The 21,257-nt window shown below is 52.5% G+C and overlaps 2 protein-coding genes across 4 annotated transcripts in view; one reads left to right on the top strand and one right to left on the bottom strand.

Annotated features, from left to right (window-relative positions):
• Nucleotides 1-1,106: 1,106 nt before the first annotated feature.
• Nucleotides 1,107-6,474, bottom strand: INAFM2 (InaF motif containing 2). The gene has a single exon (XM_055129865.1). It carries the CDS (start codon nt 6,118-6,120, stop codon nt 5,653-5,655), a length of 468 nt encoding a protein of 155 aa, XP_054985840.1. The 5' UTR covers nt 6,121-6,474; the 3' UTR covers nt 1,107-5,652.
• A 338-nt stretch (nt 6,475-6,812) lies between these two features.
• The window catches only part of PLCB2 (phospholipase C beta 2), a 40,074-nt gene continuing 25,629 nt past the window's right edge, over nt 6,813-21,257 (top strand). For all 3 annotated transcript variants that reach the window (XR_008629098.1, XM_004609767.2, XM_055129863.1), the window contains exon 1: nt 6,813-6,991. The gene's annotated coding sequence lies outside the window, so the exon portion shown is untranslated. The remainder of the gene's footprint in view (nt 6,992-21,257) is intronic.

Genomic DNA, 21,257 nt, shown 5'->3' with positions numbered 1-21,257 from the left:
TTTCATGCAGCCAAACTGGGATTTGCTCCCAGTACCTCCTATGAGCCCCACCAGGAGCTATTCCTAGGCAAAGCCAGGAGTAAGCCCAAAGGGCGCTTCTCCCTCCCCCCTCCCCCAAAGCAGATTATTGCTATTTTATTTATTTAATTTTTGCTTTTTGTGCCACGCCCGGCAATGCACAGGGCTTACTCCTGGCTCTGCACTCAGGAATTACTCCTGGCGGTGCTCAGGGGACCATATGGGATGCTGGGAATCGAACCCAGGTTGGCTGCGTACAAGGCAAATGCCCTACCTGCTGTGCTATCCCTCCAGCCCCAGATTATTGCTATTTTAAATAGACAGGGAAGTAGAACTCTAGCTCAGCACCAAAGCTCTTGTTTTGCATGTGTGAGGCTCTAGGTTTGATCCTTGGCACCATATACAAACATTCTCTCCACCCCCCCCAACAAGATGGGGAATGAATAAAGGAAGGTTCTAGTAGACATGATGTTGAATTCTTTTAGAGCAAAACTAGGTGGTAATTGTCTGGCCCCTTAGTTTTGTAGCTTATAGACTGAGTGGGGCACAAAGAAACTAGATTGGCCCCAGGCTGCTTCTTTCAGAACATCTGACTCTCAGGATCCACACCAGGGGCTGCTCTTAGGATGCAGTTGGAGACGGGTGTCTGGTACCAAAAGCGAGTGGGTGGGCAGGAGGGTTGTTTGATTTAACTAGGTACTGGAGGGACCACGGAGCATAACAATCTGGCAGCTGCAAATGACAGGCTATGGCAGCAAGACAGCAGATGTGACCAAAAAACTGCCGGTGGAGCAGGTATTTTTATGGCTCAGCACTCAGCCAGGCCGCCAGGAGAGAAGAGACAATTAAGGGTCAATGGGTTTCATGCTGCCTCTCTGCAGAGCCCTGTGGAATACAGCTGCGGGTCTCTGTGTCTGGAGAGGACAGGCAGGGCAAGCCCGACTACCTCAACCTAGAAGTAAGGAAACTGGCCGCAGTGACCCATGCAGCTGTGGTTTGTGGGGGTTCTCTTTAGCAACATGCTCTCCTGAACCAGATCAGGGGCTCTGGATGTGACCACAAATGAATGATGACAGGTGACATCACAGTGACTTCGGGACTAGTTTTATTCAACACAGGGCTCAAGCGAGCAGTCAACCAACTCAGAGCACCTACTGCTCTGTTAGCTGCTGGCCTGAGCACGCGCCCGTGAACGCGCCTGTGAACAGAGCAAAGCCATGCAGTTCCTTCCTCCACCCAGGGAGACAAAAAGAATAAGGAAAAAAACAAAGAAAAAAAAACCACACAAACAACAAAACTACAGCTGTGGTCCTTTTGTCACTGTACCACACTTCCAGAAATACCTCCATTCTCTGCAGACAGGAAGACAATTATGCCCCCTTTTAAATAGCAATGGGAGCCCTAAAGCTCAGGACCTGAGCTTTCAGTTCCCCTTAAAGAGACATGTAGGAACAAGTAGATGTCTCCACTCAGCATTTCAAAACAGGATATAAATACTCAACCAAAAAACACATTATCTTAGAATTCCCCAGCGAAAGCTCAAAAACAAGGTAGATTAAAAAAGCTTTCAAAAAGCTGTTAGGAAGAAAAATCTTTCCTTAAAACTTCAGAGAAATACTCGAATTCTCAGCATCAGAGGGAAAATGATACCCACAGTGTCAGGTCTCAGTGGCTTAGCAAACTCCCTGACCCCTCATGTGCTAAATGCAGTTACTACTGGGCCAGAGAGATAGTGCAGTGGGGAAGGCACTTGCCTTGCATGTGGCTAACTCAGGTTCAATCCCCGGCACCATGTATGATCCCCTGAGCACTATCAGGAGTGATTCCTGAGCACAAAGCCAGGAGTAAGCCCTAAGCACTACCAGGTATGGCCCTAAAACCAACTACTACTACTACTACAACTACTACTACTATTACTACTACTACAACTACTACAAATCACTGTTAAGAGCTTATCTCTTCCTTCAAGTTCAGGCTGTTGGCCTGGTCTATGGCTCAATGGTAAAACACATGTCTGAGGTCATGAGTTCAATTTTCAGCACTGCAAAAACAACGCCAAATGAATCGAGGCTGTTGCAGTGAACACACACGATACCCTCTAATGTAAGCACACACCTAGGGAGGCTCCTGGAGTCAGGGATAGTCTCTTACTTTTCCTTTTTGGCTCACACCCAATGCTCAAGGGTTACCTCTGGCTCTGCACGCAGGAATCACCTGGTGGTGCTCAGGGTGCCATATGGGATGCTGGGGATCAAACCCAGGTCAGCCACATGCAATGTAAATGCCCTCCCCACTGTACTATCGCTCCAGCCCCTCATGGACAGTCTTGAAGCTCTTTTCTAACCCATGAAAACAAGCTCTCTGGACCACAGCTGCCCAGCAACAGGCCCTAAGCGGTGCCTGCTCGTCGCACACGCCCTGTCTGTGCCCAGCGCGTGCGTGGAGCCATGTGGAACTGCAGAAACCACATGCCACAGTCTACAGAAAGGAGGGGCTGCCTTGAAGAACTGCAGAAAAATCTTGCACTCCCCTTCTGCTCTGCGTTACAGGAAGCCATTGTGTGGGCTGGAGAGGGAAATAAAAGAAGGGCGGTCTTTTCCCCAGCTTCCCTGCAGACTACAAGGTGATGTAAAAGCACAGTGGCTCCCCCCAACAGCTCTGGAGAAGTGCAAGCCTCAGGGGGCTCTACCGACACTGACGTGTAGCATGGCTGTGTTCTGGGTCAGCATTGTCTCATAATGAGGGGCGCTCAATTGCTTGCCATGTATTTTGCAGTCTAACTAATCCCTTCTCCTTGAGCCTTTCAACCCACATGCCTTATTGTTTGCTATAGGGGGGGAGAAAAAGCCTCACCTTTGAAGCAACCTGCGCCTCCTACACCTCTCTCAGCCCTTGGCTCTCTCACTTCCTCCTCTGTAGACAAAACTGACCAGTCACCACCACTGAGGCCCTGGTGTCTTTCTCGGTGTTAGCACTTCAGGAGCTATCTAGGGGCCGGAGGTTTAAAGGTGAGAAGAGAAGCTGTCAGGAGACTGTTCTCCCGCGGCTCTCTGCCAGCCTGGCCGCACCAGCCCGTGCACTGCACCTTAGTTGCCTCAGGGAAGCATCTGCTCAGACTCCTTTAAAAGCAGAACTTTTCAACCTCCGTAAGGCTGGCAAAAGGTGGCTCCGCTGGGGATCCGTTAGCTGGGCCCCGTGCTTGCTTTCCAGCTAGGGTGGATTCCTGCCGCCTTTCACTCCATTCAGTCAAGTCTTCGGGCACAGGGAGCATCAGGGCATTGGCTTTCTCCTCCTCCACCTATTCATCTACCACCACCCATCCACCACCTCATCTCAGCCTATTTCTTCTTCCAATTTCTTCTCCTTCCCCCAAGAAATATGAAAAGAAAAAAGGCTCAACTTACACAGGCTTATGTAGAGTTCTTAGAATGTATTTTTGTTCACCTGAAAAATAAAACTTTTAAAAAATATACAGGACTTTTTGAGTACAGGTATATCTTAAATGGCTGAGTTAGAAATAATGTCTCTGGTCATGTTCACAGCTAGAGCTGGAGCTACTTGTCCAATTCCAGTGAAGGCTTTAGAGTCGGGAGGCCGCAGCCGGCCCTCCGGGAAGTCCCTCTAGACTCTTTGATCGGTCCCAAACTGGATTTACAGTCCACAATGCAGGGGTCAGCAGGGGTAGAGGGGATTAGCCTCCCAGATGTTCTCCTGCAAGTTCAAAGGATTCTTGGAATAAGAGAACAATGTACAAATTATTAAAATATAGGACTAAAAATCCACACAATAAATATAAATTACAGATTATTATTGAAGTTATAAAGTGTCATTTTGTTTCTTTCCCTAAGCCCCCACCAAAATTTTAAAAAGGCCTCAAAGGCTTTCTAATGTCCAAAGTCAAGTCAGCAGCTCAGAAATCTGAAGCCAAGACGCCTTGGGGGTGCTACCGGGTGGCTCCTGGGCCCTGACAGCTCAGCTGCTATGATCTTGGTCACAATGGGGCAAGCTTAAAAGCAAGGCTGTTGCCCCATTAACTGGGATGGAGGCTAACAGACTGAGCCTAGGCCAGACCATGGAAGAGAAAACCTTTCAGGACTCAGGTGGATCCACTGTCTCTCTTAAAGTGCCTCATTTCCCAAAAAGGAAACAGTAAGGGGTTGATACCTTGTCACTACCCACATTCAACTGTCTAAAAGCAAGTGGCAGAAGGAAACGGAATCCAAATTCAGGAGGTGTAATTCTTGATCCCCCACCCCCCCACAGCTATTCATGTCACCTTCTACCTCAATAAAAGTAGAGGCAGATCAGTCGGGTCTGTCAGGAGAGGGAAAGCCCCGCCAGTCCAACCTTCCCAGGGCTGGCTGATTAACTGGCCAATCCTGAGTTTGAAGACCACCTTTCTGCCTCTCCTATAGTACAACTCAAAACTAGTGGTATTATACAAACCCAGTTATACAAAACCAGCACTGCTGAAAATGTGCCCAAAGCTTCACAACACATTTCATCCCAACTGCACGCCTCCACTGTCACTACAGGACAAGGGAATGACAAGAGAGCGGGCAGGACTGCAAGGTGATTGCAGGAATGAGAGATCTGGGGGGGTGGGGGGGTCGGGGAAGAGTTAAAAATAAATAAATAAACCACCACTTGCAAAGTCACTCTACTTACAAAAGCTCACTCTTCCCAGAACCCAGAGAAGGCCCAAGCTCAAAGCACAGACGCCCTGGCTCTCCCTTCTTTCCTGGCCCACAGCCAGGCACCCCAAGAAGCCTTACTGAGTGTGGGGGGTGGGGTTCTCTGGTGGGGACAGGCACCATCAGCACATCCCCTGCCCTCAATGGCTTCTACACTCTCCTAAGGTCCTTCCGACATGTCTACTTTTCTGGGCTACAACCCTATCTCCTCTGTCATAGGAGTGGGATTAGGAAAAGAAGTGAGGGTGGGGGGTGGGGAAAAAAAGTATTTGTGCCCTTCTGGCTAGCTGCACTTTGGGGGCCAGCAAATAGCCCTCACCTGACCCCATCAGTCACTAGCTACCCAGGGTGTGGTAGGATACATATAGTTCTAGGTAATTTTAGCTTCTATAGAGTGCATATGTCAACAACTATATACAGGGACCTATAAATTAAATGCATCTGTTGCCACTGCAACTAGGTGGACGTACCTGAGCTCCACTACTTTTGGTGCCCTCCTAGCAAGAGAGCTTCGGCTTCACACGGAAAAGCCCCTACAGCTCGTTCCCCTGAGTCTCGGAGGGGGTGGGGGACCGGGGTCGGGGTTGGGGTGGGGAAGCCCGAGTCACCCCTCCACGTTGGATACACCAGAGCGAGCAGAGCCGGGGGGGTCTCCCGCGCCTCCTCCCCTCCCCGCGGCTCAGGGCCAGCCTCCCCCCGCGGCGCAGCACGGTCCTGGGAAGACCCAAAGCCCCGGCGCATCGTGGTCCCTCGGCTGGCGATCCGGGCTGCAGGCTACTCGCCCCCCGGGGCGAGCTGGCGACCGTCGGTGGGTGGTGGTGATGGGGGCGCGGGGGGTGGCGATCACTCCCGCGGGCCCCCCCCCGCCCCGTCCCGCAGCCAAGTCCTGCCTCCGGGCTCGCGGTGGAGATGGGGAGCAGGGGGTGGGGTTGGGGGGGCTTCAGCGACTCCCGGCCGCCGCCGCCGCCGCTCCGTCCGCGTCCTCCTCGGCGCCGCGCGGCCGCTCCAGAGGCCCGGCCGGGGGTCCGTCGGCGGGGGGCTCGGGGGGCGCCGGCCGCGCCGCCTGCAGCGGGGGCGCGTCGCGCGGCGCCTCGCGGCGGGACGACCCCGTGGCGTTGGACTCGGCCGCCGCCGCCCCCGAAGTCCCGGACGGGCCGGTGGCGTTGGAGGCGCCGCCGGGGGGCGGGCCTGCGAGTCCCGCCGACGTGCCCGCGCCCACCGGCTGCCAGATGAGGCTGTAGTAGACGGCGAGCACGATGGCGGCCAGGGACACGGAGAGCACGTAGGCGAACACGGTGGCGAGCCGGACCCACTTCTTGTTGGTCTTGGCCGCCATCTTCGCCTTCTTGTCCCCGGTGTAGGTGGCCGGCTTGCCCCGCTCGGCCGGGCCCGCGTCGCGCTCCTTCATGGGGGGGCCCCGGCCTTTGCCCCGGTGCTCCACGGCCCCGGCTGGAGGGGGGCCTGGCGGCCCGCGAGCACTGAGCACGGGGCGGCCCGCGCGGCGCCCTCTCGCTGCCCGGCCGCTCCGCCGCGCCTCACGACGCCCGCCCGCAGCCCGCCAGCGCGTCGCCGCCGCCGCCGCCGGGGACTGGGCCCGTCACCGCCGCCAGCGCCGCCGCCGCCGCCGGCCCGTCAGCTGCTTCCCCGCCGCCGCCACAGCCGCCACAGCCGCCCGGCTCAGCGTCCCCATCCGCCGCCGCCGCCGCCCGCCGGCCGCCCGCTCTCCAGTGGCCGCCGCGCAGACCGCGCGCTCCGCTCCAGCTGGGCTCCCCCGCCTCGCGCGCCGGCTCCGGGGGGCCGCGGGGGGGGGGGGGCGGGAGGCCCGCCTCTTAAAAGGGCGACGCCGCGGTCCGGAAGTGCGGCGCGGGGAGGCGGGCCGCGGACCCCGGGACGCCCCGTCAGGACAGAGTTAAAGGAGGCCGGTTCTTAAAGCGGCGACGCCCCGCGTGGTCCCGCGCGGGCTGCGCGGCGCTCGCCGGAGCCGAGCCCCGGGCGCTTCTTTAAAAGGGGGGAAAAAGAAAGAGGCGTCGTTGGGGGGCGGAGTGCGGAACCGAGAGGGGCGGGCAGACGGGCGGGCGGGGCGCCGAGCTGTCAACTCGGGCACCGCCCCCGTGCGCCCTGACTGTCGCGTGTGGCCCGGAGGAAACGGGCCGCAGCTGCTGACGCCCTTCCCCCCTCCGGGCCTCAGTTTACCCCCCCCCCCGAAGAGAAGAGAGGATGCCACGCTCGTGCTCTCGGCGCGCGCCCCGCTCCAGGTACCCTCCCCATGGGTCCTCCAGGTAGGTTGCTTCACACCTAACGAGTCTGGTCTGCGTTCTGGGTGGGCGAGGAGGAGGCTGGAGAGCTTACCGGGGTCGCCAGGGGCGTGTTCCTGCTCCCCTCCCTTCTTCCCCCCTGCCAGCCCCAGCTCTCGGCTTCGGCTTCGTGGCGGGGTGCTGCTGAAATCCTGCCTACCCCTGTCTGTCCTCTAAGAGCCTTGAGTCAAATTGCCCAGATCTGCCGGAGCTTGCGAGACAGACACGTGCTCAGCAGGTTACCCAGACACTCCTCCCGCCTGAGTTCCAAAGTTTGCGACAGCCCCAGGTCGGGATCGAGGGAGATCCTTCGGTTCGGTTTGGGCTGGACTGGGACCCGAGGAGGGGAGGAGCTGAGCCTCTGGTGCGAGCTCCCAGCTCTCTCTCTCTCTCTCTCTCTTCCCGCCCCCCCCCCACCGCCGCTGCTATTGCCCCTTCTCCTGCCCAGTTGAAGTGTGTGCTTAAGGCTCTTCTCCAAGTGGATCTCAGTAGCCGCCCTCTCCGTGCCAACCCCCATCTTCCTCGCTCTCTCTCCCCTCGTCACTCCCCCCACCCCGCCCCCCATCCATTCTCTCTCCAGAATTTCTAGTTCCCTCCTGCCTGAATTCTACTTCCTGTGTTCCCAGAGCTGGGCGTGCAGCCCGTCTGGGTGTTTCAGTGGTTGTGGGAGGCTGTGCCTGCGGGAGTATGTGCAGGCAGGGGACCCTGGTCGTGGTGGGGGTTCTGTGAGTGAACCACCTCCTGCCTCTGTCCCAGGTGTGGGCCTGACACTGTCTGTCCGCTGGCTCTGTGGGGCACGACCCTGTCTAGCCATTCCATTTCTCTATCTCCTTTAGTTTCCAATCTGATACCCGCTGGGGAGGACCCCCATCACCAACACTGTGCCTCCCCCACCCCAACCATGCAGGGGAAAGCAGCCTTTTTTTTCTTTCTTTCTTTTTGAGTGTGCTCAAAAAAAAAAAAAAATATATATATATATATATATATATATATATATATATCGCTATGCTCCCAGTCTTCCCTTGTCTTTGTCAATGCTATTTTAATTGGGGGGAGATTTGCACACATACCTAGCTGTGATGTGTGTGTATGGGGGGGGGGTCACAATCAGCTCACTCCGCTGCTGAGCACTGCAACCCCTTTAGTTGTAGTTGCTTGCACAGTACTCACCAGGGCTCCAAGTCGTGGGCATGGTGCTCACTGAGGTCACCAAGGGTGCTCACGTGAGTGCTGCCTAGAGCCACACTTCCCGGCTGTGACGTTTGCTCATCTTCTTAGTCATGATGCTCACGGTCATTTGGGGGGCAGGGAGCCGGGACACACCCAGTGGTGCTCCAGACTCTTTGTGGTGCTGAGGATTGAACGCAAGGGCTCCTGTGTGTAAAACGTGCTCCCTCATACCAGCATTTCCCCAGCCCCTCACATTCTTTTTTTATCCCTGTCAGGGGCCTCTGAAGCGTTGCTCTGGGGGACTGGTTCTGGACCATCCAGTGGAAGTTCAGTGTTAGCAACACCCAGGGATGTGTTGCTGCCTGGGTTCTGTGGTGCTGGGGACCACCTGGGCTACATGGTGCTCCTTGGGGCCCTCCAGGGCACACCTGGTGATGTTTGAGGAACCACAGGATGCTGGGGGTCAAGCCAGGGTTGGGGCACATGTCTTGCCTGTGCCTTAAACCCTGTACTAGCTTTCTGGCATCTCATTCTTTTTTTGGAGGGGTCACCCCCAGCTGTGGACAACTGGCTGTGCTCAGGACTTACTCTGCACTCAGGGATCACTCCTGGCAGGGCTCAGGGGACCATATGGGATACTGGTATCAAACCCAGGTTGGCTGCTTGTAAGGCAAGCACCCTACTCACTGTCACTCCAACCCCTCATTCTTTTTTGAAAGGGGTTTGAGAGAACCACAAAATGTGGTCCTCAGGGCTTACTCCTGGTTCTGCACTCCTGGTGGGTTCACTCCTGGTGGGTTCAGGGAACCACCTGGTGTGACCAGGCTCCAACCCAGGTCGCTGAGTAAAAGGCAAATGCCCTATCACCTGTACTATCTCTTGGACCCTGCCTCACTCTCATCCTTGAGGCTCTGATGTGAGTCTGTCACTCTCAGTGGCCAATCAGGAGCAGCCTTTTATTTTCTGAGATTATTTGAGTACATTCTTTGTTTAAGCTGATGAAGAAAAGACAGCCACTCATTCCACACTTGGCTCCTGGGTTAGCCAGAGCTGCCTGTCAAGTTGAAACCCCAGATTATCTCAGATGTTGTCTTCTCTTCTCGCTGGCCTTCTTGGCAGGTCTGATCAGACCAACTGCACCAACCCGAATTGTTCTCAAAGATCCCAGGTTAAGGCCACCTCAAAGCCTCCTCCCATCCCCATTCTCCGATGCACTGTGTTCCTTCTGTTGCAAATTAAACTTCTTGCATATTCCCCAGTGGAGTTCAGGAAAACAACCTGTCACTCTTCTATACTCCAGAATAATATACTTGAAGTCTCTATTGAATTTCTCTTACCCTATTCTTCTGCAAACCAAACAGTGCCAGATTCTTTAACCTGTCATCAATAAACCCTATTTATTATCTGGATTTGCATAGTGTCTTTTACCCCAGGAACTCCAAGTGCTTTCAGATATAATTGAGCCCTTATCTCCCTGGTGCCTGAGCCATTAAGAAACCATTAGTGTACTATTCCTGTGGCAGACAACTAAATGGCCCCCTAGTGGCCTGAAAGTGAATATGCTCCTCTAAGTGCCTCCCCTCCTTCCGGTCCCCGCCTGCCCCCGGGGTAGGGCCAATCAGAGAATCAAAGCAGCTTGAGGATACAGTGGGCCCCAAAGTTCACTTTTTTGTAAGTGCTACCACAATTCCTAGAACCTCCTCCTCCACATCCCTATGGTGCTCTCTCCAGAGTCAGTGAGCTACACCTTCCCCCAACCCCGTGGTGTTCCTTTTTGATGACTCCGTAAAGGTGACCGTTTTTTATTGAGGCTCTGGCAAGCCTAACCTCTTAGAACAGCAGCGACATCCAAGAATCATACTAAGCAGTTAAACACTCACATTTCTTGTGTCATTTGACTGGAGCGATAGCACAACGGGTAGGGCGTTTGCCTTGCATGCAGCCGACCCCCGAGTTCGATTCCTCCATCCCTCTCGGAGAGCCCGGCAAGCTACCGAGAGTATCCCGCCTGCACCGCAGAGCCTGGCAAGCTCCCCGTGGTGTATTTGATTTGCCCAAAACAGTAACACCAAGTCTCACAATGGAGACGTTACTGGTGTCTGCTCAAGCAAAATCCATGAGCAACCAGAGGACAGTGCTACAGTTGCTTTTTGGGTCACACCCGGGAATGCACAAGGGTTACTACTGGCTCTACACTCAGGAATTATTCCTTGCAGTAGCGGATCTCAGTAGCCATATGGGGGAACCATTTGGGATGCTGGGAATTGAACCTGGGTTGACCATATGCAAGGCAAATACCCTACCCGCTGTGCTATCGCTCCGGCCCCTAACCTTCATTTTTTTAAGACATGGAGAGGTTATCTCCATCTCTAAATGTGCTTCGAAAGACAAAGTGCCTTGTTGCAAGTCATGTCACTAGAGGGACTCAGACCTGAGTCTTTCTGACTCCAGGCCACGAGCTTTTCATCCCCGCTCCATGGGGCCTCACAGCAGAAGCTGGATTTGCCTCTCTAGCAGGGGCTGTTATGGGCAGGAAAGAGCACTGGCCTGCAGCTGTCACTGTCCACGGGAATTGCCTTCTGTTGCCGAGGGAAGCTGCACTCTTTCCTGGCTTCCGAGAGCAACAGATAGGGCCAACTTGCAATACAACCCAGCCAGAGATGTGCAAGGGCCTGCTAAGAAAGGATGAGGGCTGAACCTCCCCCACCCCCTGCTCCAAGCAGTAGCAGAGGGGACCAATAGGTGGGGTGGGGAGAGGGGTGCATACTGAATTGGATAAGGGAGAGTTTATTGATCAAGGAGCATTCTCCTATGAAACAGGATTTAACAAGGTAAGAAATAAGATCATGGGGAGGGATCCTAGGAGAGAGGAGAAAGAAAAACCAAGACCACCCAAGTGCAATGGAAATGCCAGGAGAAACATGGCCAGAGATGGAGAAGTGGGCCTGGTATCCTGGGGTTTCCAGGAAAGGTCTGAAAAATACGAGGGCTTCCTCTGGGCTCTGTGCTCAGGGATCACTTCTGGCAGTGCTGCCAGGGGACTACTATATGTGAAGTCTTTGAGGCATGCGCTATACCCTGAACCGCATCTGTGGCCCCACACAAAGATTTTTAAAAGTTGGGGCTGGAGCAATAGCACAGCGGGTAGGGCGTTTGCCTTGCATGCGGCCGACCCAGGTTCGATTCCCAGCATCCCACATGGTCCCCTGAGCACCGCCAGGAGTAATTCCTGAGTGCAGAGCCAGGAGCAACCCCTGTGCATCGCCGGGTGTGACCCAAAAAGAAAAAAAAAAAAGATTTTTAAAAGTCATGTATTTATTGATGGTAATTAATTAAAAATGTTTACTATTTCATTAAAACATTAGGTTGACTTTTCTTTCCTTCCCACCATCTCCTTCCCCCATCCTCTGCCACCCCACCATTTTTACAGTTAACTCTGAGAACAATTTAGGGGCCACTTCTTTGGGTTTATTAAGACCCCAAATCTTATTTAACTAATTTTCCCCTGCCACACCCCCAAGACCAAAGGTTTTTTTTTTCCTTCTTTATTTGCATTCGTGTTTTGATTTGAAGCTACAGTTGGCTATGCTCAGAGCTCACTCGAGCTCTGTGCTCAGGGGATCACTCCTGGTATTCTTTTTTTTTCTTTTTCTTTTTGGGTCACACCTGGCAATGTACTCAGGAATTACTCCTGGCAGTGCTCAAGGGACCACGTGGGATGTTGGGAATCGAACCTGGGCCGGCCACGTGCAAGGAAAACACCCTACTTGCTGTGCTATTGCTCCAGCCCATCCTGGTATTCTTGGGGGAACATATGTAGTGCTGATTCTCGTAGACAGGGATGGAACCCAGGTGACATGTATGCAAGACAAGTGCCCTGATCCTGTGCTATCTCTCTTCATCCCCCAACACAGCTTTTATATCATCACCACAAATGTCGAAGCAGTCAAAAAGGCAAATCACATCTAGTATTTATGCCTATTTTTTGACCATGTAGAACTTCTGAAATGATCTCAGAGACTACTAGGATTCTTTCGGCTGTACACAGAATTCCTGAGCTGTGCAGTGGAAGTGGAAAGACAGGAGGTTGACGGCATTTGCTCCAGTGGAAAGTCAACGCCTTCCCTGGTTTCCAGACATAATTCAGTGTTTGGATCTAGATTCCAGTGACTCTTATTTTTTTTTTTTTATTTTTTTGCTTTTTGGGTCATACCCGGCGATGCTCAGGGGTTACTCCTGACTGTACTCAGAAATTGTTACTGGCAGTTCATATGGGATGCTGGGAATCAAACCCAGGTTGGCCGCGTGTAAGGCAAATGCCCTACCTGCTGTGCTATCGCTCCAGCCCCAGATCTAGATTCCAATGACTAATAGAGAATTTTGTAATACTATAACAGTAACATGTTGATACACCTACTCCTTCTCCTCCCAAGGATATAGGGCATTTGCCTTGCATATAGCCAACCTGGGTTCGATTCCTCCACCCTGGAGAGCCCAGCAAGCTACCGAGAGTATCTCGCCCACATGGCAGAGACTGGCAAGCTACCTGTGGTGTATTCGATATGCCCAAAACAGTAACAACAATTCTCACAATGGAGACGTTACTGGTGCCCGCTCAAGTAAATCAATGAGCAATGGGATGACAGTGATACAGAGATGACAGTCCACTACAGAAAATGGAATAGGAAATTTCTTGTGTGTGGTGGGGGAGAAGCAGGTAGTTGGGCCATACCTGATGGTGTTCAGGAGTCACTCCTGGTGGTGCTTGGGGGCCCCTGTGATAATAGGTATGGAACCCGGGGCTCCTGCATGTAAAGGATATACTCTAGCACTATTAACTATCTCCCCAAACCCCAGGTAAACACTTAAAGGTTTGCTGGATGCAGCATCTGGTTGATTTGATATCTGGGGACCTGGGTTATCACCATGGCTCCCAGTGGAGAGGCCGGAGGAAAAAATAGGTACAGCCTCATGGGCAAATGGCTTGACTAGCTGATTAGGGGTCTAGAAAGAGAAACTCTAGAGATAGGAAAGAGAAGATCAATAGTTTCTAGGACCCCAGTGGGGAAAGTTTGAGATCCTGGAACTAGAGTTTCAGGTCTTAGTTTAGAGAATTTGGTTCCCAAAGTTGAATTCTTCCACCAGAACTGGAATGAACAGACACAAAAATTTTGTAAGCCCAGGGCCAGACTGGTAATACAGGCTGATAGTGGGTCAGGCACTTGTTTTGCACACAGCTAACCTGGGTTCGATCCCTGGTACTCCATATGGTCCCTACAACGCAGGAGTGATCTCTGAGTACAGAGCCAGGAGTAAGCCCTGAATCTCCAGATGTGGCCCCCAAACCAAACTAAATCAACCAACCAAGAAACAAACAAAAAAACCCACCCAACAACAACAAAAAATTCCATAAACCTGAGGTGTGATGGTTTTCTGTTCTGACACGCCTTATGCCATGAGGTCAGCAGATCATGGAAGGCATGCAGGTAGACAGGACTGCCATTACATAGTGGGCCAGGAAAGAGTGTGTTTGATGCCCAGGTAATCCTCTTTGTCACTTGTCATTCCCTGGCTTGGTTTTGATGATGGGCAAATACATCAGCAGGAGGACCCAAGAAGAGCACAGTCAGGGGCTGGAGCGATAGTACAGTGGGTAGGGCGTTTGCCTTGCAGACGGCCGACCCGGGTTCGATTCCCAGCATCCCATATGGTCCCCGGAGCACTGCCAGGAGTAATTCCTGAGTGCAGAGCCAGGAGTAACCCCTGTGCATTGCTTAGTGTGATCCAAAAAGTAAAAAAGAAAAAAAAAAGCACAGTCCTTTAAGAGTTCTGACTCCACAAGAATGAGAATTGCATCACCCCCTAATTAAGACAAACAGCCTCATTGAGCAGAGGTCCAACCTAAAGGAAAAGAGAGTTAACGTGGGAAAGAGAGACAAGGAATGCGTTTCAAGGGGCACAGCTGCTGGCCTGCATGTGGGGCCAGAGATTTAATCCCCGGTACCACACAGTTCCCTTGCCCCAAACACCACTGCCAGTGGGTGCCCCCCGCCCCCTCCCCCCGCTAACAATAAAATAAGTCAACCAGCGCATCAATACAGTGGATAATGGGATGCTGGATAGGATGTGACACCAAAATGAACTGCAGTCGTGGAGGCTGTTGTTCATCCCACTCAGTGGCCTGCGAGTTTCCCAGAGCAAGTGATCTTCAGAGTGCCCAAGGAACTGTTTTCTTCTCTGGGAGGCAAGAGCAAGCTCTCCTCAGAAGCAGCTAGTGGACGGTGGTCAGTTGCTATCATGCACCACCCAAACCTCGGCTTTAGGACCAAGATATGTGTCCTGTCCAAGCTGGCTGAAGATTCCGCACAGCTGAGTGTGGCGCTGGGTACTTCCTTCAGCTGCTCATGAACGCTCTGCAGTGGTCACCTGCAGTGGTCACCTGCCTGGTCAAACCAACCGACCAACCAGCCAACCAAACAAGGGTCGGTTGGTTTGTTTGAGGATTCACAGGTCAACCTCTGGCCTCAAAGGAGTTTCAAGGATCCTTTGCTGTGTGTGATTGAGTCATGGATTCATGTCTTTCTCCCCTAAGTCTTCACTCCCCTACATCTCCCCAGACTCCTTGCCACTAAATCTGTCTCAGGACGGCACATGGGAAACATAATCAAGAGAGTCCCTAAGAGTCCAACCCTGAGGGTCCCTGTGAACAAGGCTTACCCAGCTGCAGAGGAAGCTGTCTCGCCTGCATGGCTAGCCCATCCTAAGTGTCCTTCCTGGCCACCCTCCACTAGGTGTCCTTCCGGCATGTGCTCCCCCCACGACCAAGCACCCTAACTGACACCCCCAAGTCTGCCAGAGGTTGAGGTTGAGAAAGCGGCGAGGTCTCCTTGGCTTCTAGTACTCTGGCTGCACGTTGGAAGTGAGAGGGGAATCTTTAAAACCTCCTCATCTTCCATTCTCTCTCCCTACCTCCAGGTCCAAGTCCCCATTGGGAGTTCTGGGTGTGGCAAGGACTATCCAATGTTATTCAAGCTTTCCAGGCAATTCTTGTTTGTGTGTTTGTTTGTTTGTTTGTTTGCATTTCCTGGCAGTGCTCAGAATTACTTCTGGTTCTGCACTCAAGAATTACTGGTGGTGGTGCCCAAAGAACCATACGGTATGCTGGGAATTGAACCCAGGTCGACTACATGCAAGGCAAGCGCCCTACCCACTTTACAATCTCTACAGCCCCATCAAGGCAATTCTGATGAGATATCAAGATGGAGAATGACTGGGCCGGATACTCGACTTCAATCCAGCGGAATAAGAATCTCGAGATCCTTTTTTTTTTTTTTTGGCAGCTTTGTCATTTGACTCAGATGGAGCTGGCTGTCAGCAAAAACCCTCAGTTTTATTCACACATCCTTCTGCTAAGCCGCCACTTTTCCACCCTGTCCTTGTACAGTCGGAGCCTTGGAGCCAAGCCTAGATCTCTCAGTTAAGCCCCGTTCATTTTACCCTGGGAGGTGCAGGCTATTACTCCAGCAGGCTAGGGAGTTCTGGGGGAGCCTACGCAGTTTCCCCAATGGACTCCCTGTTTTCCCTGGGTCCCTGGGTTAGTCACAGGGTTAAGGGGTGTGTTTATTGTGACTTTGCCCAGATTGATTGAAAAAAAAATATATAGTGAAGGGCCCGGAGCAATGGTATAGCAGGTAGGGAGCTTGCCCTTGCATCCAGCTGACCCAAGTTCGATTCCCAGCATCCCATATGGTCCCCAAGCACCGCCAGGAGTAATTCTTGAATGCAGAGTCAAGAGTAACCTCTGAACACTCTTGCCTTATGTGACCTGCAAACCAAACAAAAGACAAAACAAAAATGAAAGTGGACCAGGACAGAAATGAGGAGTACCAAGGGCGGGGCTGGGCTCAGCGGGTAGTCCCAGCACTACAAAACAAGCAACAGAAAGAAGTGGCCACACCTGGCAGTGTCTGGGGGCTGCTGCTTGCTCTCTTGCTGGAGGACCACTCAGTACCAGCTTGGGGATCAAACCTGGGCCTCCTGCACGCAAGAGTCTGCTCTCCATCATCCAACTCTCTCCAGCCCAGAGCACATTTATTGTTTTATTTAATTATTTTGGTTTTGGGGTCACACCCAGCTGTGCTCAGGGTTTACTCCTGGTTTTGTGCCCAGGGGTCATTCCTGGTGATTCTTGGGGGACCAAATGCAGTGCTGGGGATTGAACCTAGGTCAACAGTTGTGCAAAGCAAGGGCCTTAACTGCTGTGTTGTCTTTCTGGCCAGAGGGCATTTCTTTTGAGCAAAGCTCCAAGCCGGTGGGGAGTGGGGCTTCATCTAACTTACTCCTAGCTCAGCACAGTCATGAAAACAGCTCCATTTCACAGCTGCAGATGTACAGAGGCAGAGGAGATAAGTGATACCGCCAAGAAAACCCTGCTGCGGCTAGGGCCAGGGCCTTTCCTGTCATCTACAGTGCTCATCTCTCGGTTTGTCAGCTCTTAGAGGAAAGGCAGGAGATTGAAAGTGACAAGACTGGTCATTCTGATTAGACGGGGAGAGAGAGAGAGAGAGAGAGAGAGAGAGATGGGCTGGGCTTATGGCTCACTGGTAGAGCACATGCCATGCCTGTGTGAGGCCCTGGGTTTGATCCCCCCAGTACTGCAAAAGGGAAAAAAAAGGGAATAAATGTTTAGAGTTGGAAGGAATCTTAGAAATGATAAAAATTTATGGGGCTGGAGCCATAGTATGGTGGGTAGGATGCTTGCCTTGCACGCAGCCAACCTGGGTTCAATCCCCAGCATCCCATATGGTTCCCCGAGCACTGCCAGTAGTGATTCCTGAGCACAGAGCCAGGAATAACCCCTGAGCACCGGTGTCTGTGGCCTCAAAAGAAAAACAAACAAGAAATTACAAAAAGCAAAACAGATCAGGGGCTAGAGCAATAGCACAGCAGGTAGGGCGTTTGCCTTGCATGCAGCCGACCCGGGTTTGATTCCCAGCATCCCATATGGTCCCCTGAGCAGCGCCAGGGGTAATTCCTGAGTGCAGAGCCAGGAGTAACCCCTGTGCATCGCCAGGTGTGACCCCCAAAAAAAAAGCAAAAAAAAAAAAAAAAAAGCAAAGCAGATCACCAAAATCACAAGCAAGCTTTTACTTCTTTTAGGACTAAAATCTGTTCTCTCTTGGGGGGGCAGGAGGTAGCACACGTGGGTGGTGCTCAGGGGCTATGCACACCTAGTGCTGGGGACCAAGCAGTGCCAGGGATTAACTCCAGGCTCCCACCTGCAAAGCATGTACTCCAGCCCTTTGAGCCGTCTCCTCCTCATCCCCAAATCCAGAGTTCACTTAGCTACTTCTCAAGGCAAGTTTGATCCAAAATGGCACTTCAGGGGCCAGAGAAAGAGTCCAGGGGTTAAGGTGCTAGCCTTGCTCACAGTTGATCCTGGTTGTATCCTCTACATCATTTATGGTCCCCCAGCCCTGGCAGGAGTGATTCCCGAGTGCAGAGCCAGGAGTAAACCCTGAGAACAGCCGGGCGTGCCCCTCCCCACAAAGGCACTTCAAAGGGAAACTCTCTCTCTCTCTCTCTCTCTCTCTCTCTCTCTCTCTCTCTCTCTCTCTCTCTCTCTCTCTCTCTCTCTCATTCTCTCTCACACACGTGGGACTGATTAATATCTAGTGCTCAGTCCCAAGTGGTTCCTTCTGTGATTCTAGAAGGAGCTTGGGATGGGCAGACAAACAGCAGCTCCCCACTGGGCTTCTGTAGGGAACCCCCAATGGTCTTTCCTTCCTGGGGGACTGGAGCCAGCACTGCTTCAGCACCTGCTACCCAAATGAGGTTCCGCTCCTGGGACCTGAGACTCCCTCTACTCTCTCACTGTGGGGCCACCAGTGGCTGGACGACTAGACAGATGGACAGCTCCTGAGTCTCCTCTCCTGTCTGCATCATTGACCCTATGGGCTGTATGGTACAGAGGTGGTGGGCAGTTGGTACTGCTCTCTTGCAGCTGGTCTGTAGCCAGGAGTGACTCAGCCTGCCCTGGGAATCCAGCCCCCGTGCCATGCTAATGATTGACGTGAAACTGACCCAAGAGTAAGTCAGTGAAGATGCTGGGGGAAGCTATAGGCTATGGAGGCACGATTCAGAAGCTGCATTTCTCTTGCTGGTATCTGCTTCTGCTGATGAATAATGTGATGTAGAGCTGGAGAGCGATAGTATTGCAGGAAGGACACTGGCCTTGCACGTGGCTGAATCAAGTTCAATCCCTGGCACTTCAAATGGTCCCCTGAGCCCTGAGTGATCCCTAAGTACAGAGCCAGGAGTAAGCCCTGAGTACTGCCCCCCCAACAAAAACAAGCAAAACATGAAAAATAAAGGAATGCAAATGTCTTTCTGAAATAGTGTTTTTGGGTCCTTGGGGTAGATGCCAAGAAGTGAAATTTCTTTTTTTTTTTTTTTTTGGCTTTTTTGGGTCACACCCAGCAATGCTCAGGGCTGACTCCTGGCTCTGAACTCAGTAATTACTCCTGCCGATGCTCAGGGGACCATATGGGATGCTGGGAATCGAACCTGGGTCGGCTGCGTGCAAGGCAAACGCCCTACCCACTGTACTATCGCTCCAGCCCCAAGAATTGAAATTTCTGGGTTAATTGGAAGCTCAATTCCTAGTTCTTTTGAGATATGTGCACATTGTTTTCCAAATAAGTTGAACCAGTCAATATTCTCATCAGCAGTGGATGAGGGTTCTTTGACCCTTTATGATTTTTTAAAATCTTGGGGCTGGAGTGATAGTACAGTGGATAGGGCATCTACTTTGCATGCTGCCATTCTGGGTTCAATCTTCAGCATCCCATAAGGTCCCCCGAGCATGGCCAGGTGTAGTTCCTGAGCATAGGGCCAGGAATAACCCCTGAGCACCATTGCATGTGATCCAAAATTTTTAAACAAATAAAAAAAGATTAAAAATGTCTTTAATGTTGCTGGGAGTATTTTTATGTCTATTTTACAGGTTAGGACACAGAGGCATAGTCAGGGTAAGTATCACCAAACCCCAGGGTAGGCAACACCGGAGCCATTTTTATACCAAGAGTCAGCTAGCACTTAGCCCAAGTGACACCACCACAGGTGTCAGGGCTCCCAAACCCCACAGCGTTAGGTAAGTGGCAGTGTTGGCTCTCTGCTCCTACAGCAACCCCAGGCAAGCACGTGTGCAAGCAGAGTGACTAAACATGTGAGCACAACCAAGAGCGTGTGCAGGATTCTGCCCTCCCACCAGCCCATGGCAACAATAATATACACACAGAGGGAAGGTGGGGGATGGGGGCGGGCAGCGGATAAATTGTTCCCGTCTGACACTCTTGCTTGGCTCTTAACTGGGTTTCAGTTCAACTTCCACCATTCAGCTTCTCTGCTGGTTGAGAACCAGTGCATAAGTCCCCTCAGAGAACTGCCACATAATCAAGGGAATTTGGAAACTACCTCCTGGGTTCAGACCACCAGCATCTCCCTGGGAATGGGAGCTTTGAACACTTTTGTTGGCCCAAAACACACACATGCCACACTGTCCAGGACCAGAGGCTGCCAGAAGTTGGCCTTGGCCTTGGGGGGGGGGGGTCCGCTTTTCCCCAGGAGGCATGTGATTTCCACTGTGCCCAGCAGGGGGCATCCTCACCCTTCCACCTTCTGCCCTGGGGTGTGGTTGGCCACCTGGGTGCTCTCTGTTCGGCTCAGCCCAGGAGGCGCCTTTCCAAAATGGGGTGTTTTGCTGCCCTCACTCGTGTTCTCCATATCGCCCTTACCGTTATTGATGCAGTGGTTTTTGTTTTTGACTCACTTTTTTTTTGGAATCTAAGTGTATTTTTAAACGAAGGTATATTTTCCTGGCTTCCCGGTGTTCTGTATTGTGTATTCTGAGCGTTGCTTTGCAGGATGTGGGCAGGAGGACAGGTTCCACACAAGCTATCATTAGGAGGGCCTCAAGAACTGGGTTCAGGGGGAGACTGGAGCAATAGTACAGTGGGGAGGGCATTTGCCTTGCCTGTGCCCGACCTGGGTTCAGTCTCCAGCATCTCGTATGGTCCCACCCAGAGTGATCCCTGAGTGCAGAGTCAGGAGTAAGCCCTGAGCACCACTGGGTGTGACCCCAAAAGCAAAACAGAAACTACAACAACAATCCCCTCCTCCCCGCCAAAGAAACCAAAGAACTGTGTTCAGGGTCAGGAGATAGCTCAGAGAGCTGACCACTTGCTTTGCATGCAAGAGAACCGAGTTCTGTCTCCATCACCACATGGTCCCCTGAACACTGAACTGGAAATCATCCCTGAACACAGTTAGGTGTGACCCCCCAAACAAACAAACAAACAAACAAACAAGAACTGGGTTCAGGCAGCACTGTCAGGGGGTATGGATCACTATATCCCATGGATTCAGAGCTTGAGATGGAAAGAACCCAAGGAAGAACCCCCAAAGTCTCTGCCTTCCTGGAGGCACTCCATCTCTTCAAGGGGAAGGTGACACCCCTCCTACTCCCCCAGGTCCCTGGGTGAAGGGGGAAAGGGCATTATCTCTTCGGTTGCTGCAGGGTGGATAGGAGGGGCCTGCGGGCCATGCAGGTGCCAGGTGCTCGGGAAGCAGTGGGGATTTCCCTTGCAAAACCCATTCAAACACTCAGCGGAGACGTGATCCCAGGGAGGGTCACTGGCTGGCCCCCAAAGGGGACTGGAGGGAAGCAGGGAAAAGAGAGCAGGGCTTGCAGGGGAACTCACTCTAGGGACTGAATCTTTATTTCATGATTTATTTGCTTTTTGGCTTATTCCTGGCTTTGTGCTCACTCCTGGTGGGGACTGAATATGGTACCGGGAATCTAACCCATGCAAAACAAGTGTCCTATTGCTCTGGGCCCCCAGAGATGAGTCTTCAGGAGAGGGATGCGGAAACACAGGGGGGATCATGAGCTGTTTTGAAAAGCTTTGTGGTCTAGGGGCTGGAGCAATAGTACAGCCGGTAGGGTGTTTGCCTTGCACGCAGCCGACCCGGGTTCAATTTTCAGCATCCCATATGGTCCCCCGAGCACCGCCAGGAGTAA

Source organism: Sorex araneus, chromosome 3 (assembly GCF_027595985.1).
Source record: "Sorex araneus isolate mSorAra2 chromosome 3, mSorAra2.pri, whole genome shotgun sequence".
In the NCBI taxonomy this organism is placed as follows: Eukaryota; Metazoa; Chordata; class Mammalia; order Eulipotyphla; family Soricidae; genus Sorex; species Sorex araneus.
The sequence above is the reverse complement of the archived record's forward strand: the minus strand, read 5'-3'. Positions and strand labels throughout refer to the sequence as shown.